The sequence below is a fragment of the Anas acuta genome, chromosome 4 (genome assembly GCF_963932015.1).
Source record: "Anas acuta chromosome 4, bAnaAcu1.1, whole genome shotgun sequence".
NCBI lineage: Eukaryota > Metazoa > Chordata > Aves > Anseriformes > Anatidae > Anas > Anas acuta.
In genome coordinates this window covers 33819977-33829306 of record NC_088982.1, presented here as the reverse complement: position 1 = coordinate 33829306, position 9330 = coordinate 33819977, and the positions used below count along the sequence as shown (strand labels likewise).

The window sequence follows — 9330 nt, the reverse complement described above, 5'->3', positions numbered from 1 at the left end:
AAGAGAATTGTGATGTTAGCCTTGACCCACATGGACAGAAGAATGAGGCTTCCCCATTCACTCTTACTGAAAAGGGGTTTTGTTGAGTAAGTGTTAAATGGCCACAAGTAGCTGTGACACTTGGGTCACCCTTAAGAGCCTTTAATTTAAAGACAGAAGGTGGATTCAGTTGACATTGGGAAAACGTATGAGAAGAGAAACAAACAAGCCACACATATAGATGTGCTCACATACACAACTCTCAAAGCTAGCAAACTGCAGCAACCCAAATTCTACTTTATATCATAAAGTAACCAGCCAAGAAGGTCTATGTGGGAAAATTTAGAATGGGTTTACATCTTTACATCTTAATTTGGAATTCTTTAGGAAACTAAACTTAAAGCTGTGGTTTCCTCCTCCACAACTATTTTAATGCTCTGGAAAATAAAATAGGGCCTACACCTCTTGGCCCTGTTGAGCACAATGCATACATTGCGTTGCAAAAAACTTACTTGATCAACAGTTAGCAAACTTAAAATTAGGTAAACTAAACTAGAGCACAGACTAGTGGTTTTGAAGTATCAATAGGAAGTTACTTGCTACCTGACAGACCACCTGACCAGAGGAAGAAAATAACAAGAACCCAGAATATGCAAAAGTAGCTTACAACCTGTCATTGTAACAAAAGAACTCAAGAGCCATTTTCATTAATTAATATATTTTCTGCATTATAGTTAACATATGTACTTTCTTCGTGTCATCCTTATTTCGTTAAGTATTGATATTTTGTTATATTCAGACATGAGTACATTTTCAAAGTCTTTTGCAATAAATATCATAAAATAATAGAGATTCACATAATAAATATTCTTTACAATAAAAAAAGTTTTAACAGACTTTTGTCTTAAAAATAGTTGGGATTCAACTTTGTGTTTTATACATAAAATATACAAAAAAGGACCACAATTTGTGGCTAAGGCAATAAAACAGGGAACAGAATAAAATTATAAAGTACAGAGCAGAGCTAAATTCACTAAACCAGAGGATCACAAGAAATATTAAAGATTCAAGAACGTTTAGGTGACTCAATGACACCTGAAGGCTGTTTGGATATATGAACACCACCAACTTTAATATCAACATGATACTGATGGACTATAAAACAGGAGCAGGAGGGTGGAGTGAGCAATATCCTTCAAAGATTTGACAGCAAGAGAAACAAATGAGTACAGTTGCAGCCATAATGTCTCCAATGTGAAGATCTACATAGTGTAGCAAAAACTCAAGTTAAAAAAAAAAAGCAAGGGGAGAAACAATCAGCTAACTCTCAGGACTGAGAATATTCCAAAAGTTAAGACAAAAGAGGTGGAGGCCAAAAAAAAAAAAAAAAAAAGCAGGCTGCTTACAGAAGAATCAGGCCTTTCATTTGGTAAAGCCTTTATTTTACATCCCTCTCCAGGAAGAGAACACTCAAGAAGTTATTTCACAATCCAGCTCACTCATGAAAAGTTACTCCTTGGTACCCAGGGGGTTAACGACAAAAAAATTGCTGAGAAGGAAAAACATCTTTGGGAAGATATTCAGAGCAAGAAGCTGCAAGAGCCCAGTGAGCCCTCACTGTCTCTGTCAGGAGTGGTTCAGTTACAAACTCAGACGACCCTGCCAAAGTGAGCGGCAGACGCAGATACTAAGTCCACACTTACCAAAGAGCAGCAATGACTACGTAAAACACTCCACACTCAGTTGAGTGAAAAAAAAGAGGAGAACAAAGATGCAAAAGGGAAGAACTTGTGTATTTGAAGTGGAGGGAGAAAGCAAAAGAGCAGTCTCCCCACCCCCGTAAATGGGGGAAGGAAAAAAAAAGGAAAAAAAAATCAGCTACAACCTGAAAATCGAAGTTGGAGGAAGTAAACCTCCCTCCGAAAATCATGAGGGCTTGCCCTGACCCCGTGAGGGGCAGCTCTCCAGTTTACAATACACAGTGTTGGAGTTCTTGCATCGGCAGCCTGGACGATTGACGCGGTCGTAACACCCTCGACACAGTTTGAGGCATCCTTTCGCAGGAGGGTAGCAGAGCAAGCAAGGCAAAAACAAGGACATTGCTCCCATGCACAGGTACCTAGAACAGCAATGTGACTGGGAGCAGGAGCAGGGATTATCCGCGTACGAGTCCCCTTCATCGTCGTTCGAACAGTGGTAGAAGATCCCTTTGACCAAGCACATGCAGGTGCCGTACTCCACCATGCTCTCCGCGGAGCACAGGCACTGCCGGTTGCAGGCCAAGCAGGAAGGAAGGGCCCTCGGGGCTGTGCACTCACCACATTTGCACTTCCCACACTGTTCGCAGATAAACTTGTGCTGTGTCAAGTCCTCTTTCAGAGGACCCTTCAGATCATCTACAATCAAAGACGACTGCTTGGGCTGCGTCCGGATTGTCCGGTCGGACCTGTGGCCCGAACCCGGCCTGGATGGAGGCGACCGGCCCAGCAGTCCCTGCTCTGAAGAGGCGCTGCTGTTGCTCCCAGAGCTGGCTGCGCTCCCCGTGCTCGTTGATCTGCTCAAGACCGGGGCCCTCGCGTTATGCTGATGTGCCACATGCCCCACGTGACTGGGTCTGTGTTCGTAGTTATTATTCACATTAATCGGTATAATTTCGTGAGTCCTTTCATGCTTCTCTTGCCTCGGTGCTGTCCGCGGACCAGCTTTTTTCACCACAGATGGACCTTCGGTGTACTCGTTGCTGCCCCTGATGGCCTTGATCTGGTCCAGCGACAGGATCGTTGTTGGCTGGCTCTCTCTTTCATAGTCCAACCGCTGCCGGCTGTCCAAAGAGGGCTGCTGAATCACTACCAACGAGCCACCATTGCCATGTTGACTTTGGGGCTCCATCTGTAGCGATCTCTACCTCTGGCATTCAGCGGGAACCTGGCATGCATCTGAAACCCTAGAATAACAATAAGAAGTCAGAAAGTGTAAATAAACATTGCGTGTGTACATATATACATACAGACACAAGATCAAGCGCAAAAGAGGAACAAAGAACAGGATACTTTTTGAAAATAAAAGTGATATGGCAAACCACAAATTGCCCTAGCCACCTGGCGCTGATCTCTTTCAGCAGGGGATTACAACAACGCTGAGGATCTGGCCAAAGTCCAGCAATGGGGAGAACCTGGGTATGGCATCATAGGTGAGGAATGCTAAGGGAGACCCCTTGCCATTAAAATTACAATTCAGAAAGAAAATAGCTATAAAAATCAGCATTAACCTGCAAGCTCGCTTGGCAAGCCACAGGAACTAAGTGCTTCTCACTTGCTACCGAGCTCAATGTCTAATTAGCAAGAGCAATTCTGTCTGCCCCCAAAACTAAGTTGGAAACGTTAAGGAGCACAGCCAGGCTGTGTTCTGCAGAGCAGAATAAAGAGCACGCACAATTCTCACTCTTCTGGCTTAATCTGCAGCATCAGAAAGCTAAACAGATTTGCTTGCTAGCATGCTTCGGTAAGTATCCTTCTTAAGGTGAGGTACGTGCACTACAGAGCCTTGAAATCAGCACTGTCAAGCGTATGAGACATTTTCTGCAAGAAATCCAGCATGCAAATCTCATAGAACTAAAATAAGGGTGCAAACAGAAGCAATAAGGGTGCGAACAGAAGCCTGTTTTCAAGTATTTTCTGACCAAAGGGCAGAGTGTGAAAGAAAAACAGGTAGAAAAGAATAAGACAAATTAAGTGTCAGATAAGGATTTGTTTCAAAAAAAAAGTTAGGTACTTTTAAAAAACAGAATAAAAAAAACACAAAGAACAAATAATATTTCCCAAGATGAACTGATTAAAAGCTTCTGAAATACAAATTCTTCTATTCAATCTTTTAACTGTTAACACAAAGGTTGCAAATGCCGAGCTGGAAAACTGCAGTGACAGTTCCGTACCCATACGAAAACGTACATGAGACTACCTAAAAGCCAGGCTTACAGAGAGAACACATAAAACAAACTGCTTTCCTTCACCGAAAGCCCTAGACAAGCTCCCTGCAAGATGTCACGTACATTTACCTGCAGGAGCAACAAGCTGAGCGCTAGGCAATCGAGCACTGCCAAAGCACCCGTGGGGAAGAGCCGTGGGGAAGCGTCTCACCTCTCCAGCCCGCAGGTGGCACGGAGCTGTTCGCAATGCGAGCGACACAGGCACCACGGACACACGGGGAAGGACAGAGCAGGACTTATCCTAGCAGGTAGCCACGCATCTGCATCACCCTGAGCGCTGGCACAAGCTTAGCACCAGCTTCTACCAGGACGCAAAGTCTCCGTGCTGATCCGCCAGCCGAAGGTTTATTTGACGTTTAAATGTCACCTGCGAGGGCTTTAGGGTCACGGGCTTCGGAAGCAAGCAAGCAAGAGAAGCCGAGGAGCACCGCACTCACTTCTGATTCACTCCGCACACCGCCCCGCCAGGCGCTGAGGCTGAATGAAGGCGCAGCAGGAGAGCTTCACAGCCGCAGCGGGCGGGAGCCCGGCTCCCGGGGGAAGGCAAAACCACATCCCACGGCACGGCGAAAGGCAGCCAGTGCCATCTGGGGGGCAGGCGGAGGGCGGCAGGGGCCGAGGGAAGCCGCCGGGGGGACACCCCCGGGCCTCGCAGCGGCGGCTGCCCCCGGCATGAGGCGGGACGGGGCGAGGGGACCGGGCGGCTCCGCTCCGCACCGCTCCCGGGGCTGGCCGAGCCCCGGCCCCGAGGTGCTGCGGCGGGCGGCGCCCCCTGCGAGCCTGGCGGGGCGCGCAGCTGACGGGGAGGAAGGAAGAGGAGGGGAGGGGAAAAAAAAAAAAAAAGAAGGAGAAAAAAAAAAAGTTATGAATGAAAACAAGGGCTTCCCCCCCGCCTTCTGCAGGGGGAGGGCGCAGCCCGAGGTCGCTGCTCCCTGCGGAGGGCGGACTTCCCGGCGTTTAAAGCGCCAGCGCACGGCGGCACGGCCGCTGCCGGGGCGGGGAATCCCCGCAGACGGCTGCGGGCAGCCGGCACGGCTCGGCTCGGCTCAGCACAGCACGGCTCGGTATTGCACGGCTCGGCTCGGCTCCTTCCCCCCCGGGTCTGCCCGGAGCCCCCCAGCCGCTGAGCGCCGCCCGGGCTCTGTCAGGGCACCGCCGCCCTCCTCCTCCTCGCCCTCCGCCCCGCTCCGTGCCGCCCGGCACCTGCTCGCCCCGCCGCTTCCAGGCGCAAAAAAAAAAAAAAAAAAAAGCACGCCCCGAAACCCATTACCTCCCTAATTACGCCGGGAGGCGCTAATTGCGGCCAAGCCGGGCTCGCAGCCCACCCCGCCGCCCCTCGGGGGTCGCCTGCCCCTCGCTCCCCGCGGCTGCTGCGAGGGGCAGCGCTCCGCCCGTCCTCCCGAGGCAGACACCGGGCTGGCAGCGATGCTAAAAACCAGCAGCAGCGCTAATAAAAGCAGCACCGACGACCATAAAGCAGCTCGAGCCTCGCCGCGGCGGCTCCGCGGGGCGCTCCCGGCACCGGCCAGGGCTGAGCGCGGGGGGCAGCGGGGAGCGGGGCTGCGGGGCTGCAGCCGGAGCCGAGCGGCTGCCATGTGCTCGGCGCTGCCGTCGGCGGCCGCCTGACAGCCTGCGAGCCCGGCCGCCGCCTCGCCGCCAGCCGAGCGGCTCCGGGGCTCGCCCCGCCGCCCCCTTCGCTCTCTTTTCCTCCCTCCCTCCCCGCCCGCCCGGCCCCGCACCTGCCCCAGCCCCGGCCCCGGCGGCGCGCAGCTTACCGGAGGGCGAGGTGAGAGCCTGCCTGCCGGGGCACATTGGCGGCCCCGGCGCGGAGTCCAGCCCGGGCAGTGCAGGCAGCCTGGCGCCGTCCCGCCGCCGCGCCGGAGTGAGCGCGGCCGCGCTCCGCCGCCTTTCAGCGCGCAGCCCCCGCCCGCCGCCCGGCCGCGCCCCCGTGATGCCGATGTGTCACCGCGCGGCGCCCCCGAAATCCCGGACTGGACTCCGCCCGCGCACGGCTCCAGCCCGCGGGGGCCGCGCCGCCCGCCCGCCTCCCGCCCCGAGTCCCTCCCGGCCCGGCCCGGCCCGGCCCCTCGCCTCCCTCCCTCCCTCCCGCACGGCCCGGCCCGGCCCGGCCCGGCCCGGCCCGGCACCGCCCGGCTCGGCCCGGCCGCAGGTGGCCGCCCCCGGCCCGGCCAGCAGGGGGAGCGGGAGCCCCGAGGGGCCCGGCCCGCACGGAGGGGCAGCGGAGTGAGGGGCGGGGGGGCTGCGGCACGGCCCTGCGGGGGTCGAGGCTCGGCGTTGAGCCGCCCGGTTATATCGTTTAGAGGCACCTTGAAGAACGCGGGGAAAGGATGTTAAAGGAAATCAGCGTTTGGGGAGTTATTTCTAAGAATGTGCAACCTACTGGGACGTGCGAGGCGCTTCACTACTTGGCTAACCATCCCCTAGGTCCCAAGTTTATCCAAAATATTCTAACTGGCTTTTAAAATCTCTTACAGGAAGGTGAAGATCTCCCATCTTTTATCCCAAAGGAAAACAAAAAAAACACACACACACACTACAAATACTCAAAGCTGCTTATGGGGAACCTCCATCCTTACAAAATAACAATCCTTGCAAACAAGAAAATACCTGTGCAAAGAAAAGACCTGTGCAAATAATCCTTACAAACAAGAAAATAGCCATGCAAAGCTATTCTGCTGTAGCACCCCCTGTCCACCCAGACCACATGCACTGTCCCAGTGCAATTATTTTTCATTAATCTTCACCAGGCTTGGAAAGAAAATACCCAAACCACATTTTTTTTTTTTTAATTTCAATCACTATACAAAAAATTGAGTTCAACAATGTATTTCTCCATGAAATAAATACAGATGAACTATCAATTCTGAAATATCATTCGGATGTATCATCTGATACAGATGAACTATCAATCAGACAGATGAACTTCCAATCACAGAGGCTCAAGTGACAAACATGGCCATAAAATAAGCCAGTTCATTACTAATATTGCAAGGGGGATTAGGAAATGGGATTCCTCACCAAAACCACTCTCAGACACACCACAAGCAGAAAGCAAAAAGCTAACTTTTGAAATTTCTGAAACCCATCTGAAACCTTTGGAACCTACCACTCTTCCAACTAACAGTAATTCCTACTGAAGAACAAAAATAACCACCAAAAAATAACAAAAGTTACTATGGGAGTGTAGCGCTTCGCAGTGCAAATCTATCATCTCCCACTATACTTTAGCTTTATTTCACACACACACAAAAAAAAACCAACAACTCTGTTTTAAGTAAAGATGAAAAACCAGCATTATATAGGTGTGCTATACATACTAATTCTTGCAGCGGTGCTGACAGGAGGAGCATTGGCGGCAGCAGTAGGTAAACTGCAGATAAACTGCAGATAACCGCACTGCTGGGGTCAGCGGGGCTCTGCTGCACGGCCAGGCACACTCGCATCTAGCAACCGACTGTCTTCTCACACAAGTCAGTGCATTTCTTTCCTAGGAAACTGCTGTGAAAACATTGCTTAACACCTTTTAATGCACATCTCCAAAGCGGGTACTACCTTAAAAAACTATGCCAAGCGTAACAGCCTGATTTTAGAAATACAATACTAGGCTTAAATGGGTCAGTAAAATAATCAAGAATCCTGGCAGCGGTTTACTATCACTTGGCACCAGGACGAGCACTTCACTGAAACGAGGCAAAACCCTACAGCTAAACCAGAAGGCTCTCCACAGACTCAAGCAAACATGCCTGCATCTCACGCAAGTCATCTCATTAGATTTTTCTTGGAAATGGTAGCAGTAAGAAGCTTGTGTTAGAAAAAGGAGAGCTAAAATTCTGCAGAAAAAGTTGGCAGCCTGGAAGAGGACTGACACACCTTATGACTACATCCTGGCACAACCTGAATTTGAGAATTGACAGACAGACAGGAATCCAAACTGTCCTCCGAGGGAGCCTCTCCATTCCACTGACGATAATAAAGTCAAGAGAGACCAGCCCTCTGTGCCCAGCACTAATCCTCATGACAAACCTCCCAGAATTAGGTCCAAGAGACTGAATGACTGCTGATAGTCGTGATTCAGTCCCCGTTTCCGCTTTCACTTTGAGGATCATGTACAGGAGATAATCTCCACGTTCTGCAGTCGTATACTGCTTCTCCCTTGTGCAAGCATCAGGGTGCCAGAAGACGTTGCACAGAATAAAAGCAAAGTCCATGGTTGTTCTTGTTGTTGTTTTTCCTTTTTTCATAATCCATACCCAGAAGCAGCTTTCCTAAGTCACTTGATTGAGCTTCATAGGTAGTGAACTACACCTCTGTGAAGACGGATTGAATAAAACATGATCCTCCCACTATCAGTACTGAGTGACAGTGCTGCTGTGTTGCATCCCACCTGGGAATACCTTTGTATTTCCCCCTCAGCAGCATCTCCTGGCTCATGCCAGGGCACAGCTCCCAGCTGAGAACAGGGACACGTACCCGGTCCCAGACGTCGGCACCTCATTCCACCTCCTGAGCTGTGTAAGGTGGCTTAGTTTGTGAAAAGCAAAACCCATCCTGTCTATCATCACACACTATCATTTCAGACCAAGCAGGTGACAAGGCCTATACTTGAAGACTTCAATATTACTGTTCCCGTCACTCATCTTCCTTGGTGATAACCATCTTGAGCCAATATGGCTTTGAGGAAACTCAGCAGAGGAAGCGTCTACCTTTGCGCAAGGTATTTGTCAGTTAATAACCAGCCTTCACAGCTGTAACAACAATGCTGAAGTTATATGGGAATTTAATATGGATTTAAAACACAACAATGCACGTCAGTATTTATAGCTGGATACAGTTATAAACAAAACCGCTGTGCCGGTCGTCTTACCCCTAGCACGTGCAGGCCGCGTTGCCCCATGCTGTGCAGCCAGGAGCCTGCCAGGGTGGGTGCTGTGAGGAACAGCGGGGCTCTGCGGCTCCCAACGCTTTTGTGTGGCAGAAACTCTGATGTTGCACTTTGCAGGGACCGGTGTTGGGAAGCTGAGGTCCCACAATGTGCTCAGAGAGCCTCAAACTGAGCACAGGAAGACAGCGTGTGTTCTTTAGGAGAACGCGGTAACTGCGGCTTTTTGACATAGTAGGCTTACGTATATATGTGTGTAAATAAAACTACAATAGCTGTCAGACATTGCTGAGATACTGTGGACACAAGTATTGTGGGCATTTTTTTATCAACTCATTGAATCACAGAATCATAGAATTACAGAATATCCAAGTTGGAAGGGACCCAAAAGGACCATCGGGTCCAACTCCTGGCTCCATACAGGACCACCCCAAAGTCAGGGCCTATATCTGAGAGCATTGTCCAA

General features: G+C 50.5%; 1 protein-coding gene across 4 annotated transcripts; it reads right to left on the bottom strand.

Annotated features, from left to right (window-relative positions):
- Positions 1-680: 680 nt before the first annotated feature.
- SPRY1 (sprouty RTK signaling antagonist 1) lies at positions 681-5899 on the bottom strand. Of its 4 annotated transcripts, none has more exons than XM_068680671.1 (2): positions 5740-5899; positions 681-2923 (listed from the first exon to the last, which is right to left on the bottom strand). In XM_068680671.1, exon 2 carries the CDS (start codon positions 2866-2868, stop codon positions 1906-1908), a length of 963 nt encoding a protein of 320 aa, XP_068536772.1. In that variant the 5' UTR covers positions 2869-2923; positions 5740-5899; the 3' UTR covers positions 681-1905. The 4 variants fall into 4 exon arrangements, with proteins under 4 accessions (XP_068536772.1, XP_068536774.1, XP_068536773.1 ...); XM_068680673.1 differs by lacking the exon at positions 5740-5899 and adding an exon at positions 4402-4760; XM_068680672.1 differs by lacking the exon at positions 5740-5899 and adding an exon at positions 4116-4361.
- Positions 5900-9330: the final 3431 nt, after the last annotated feature.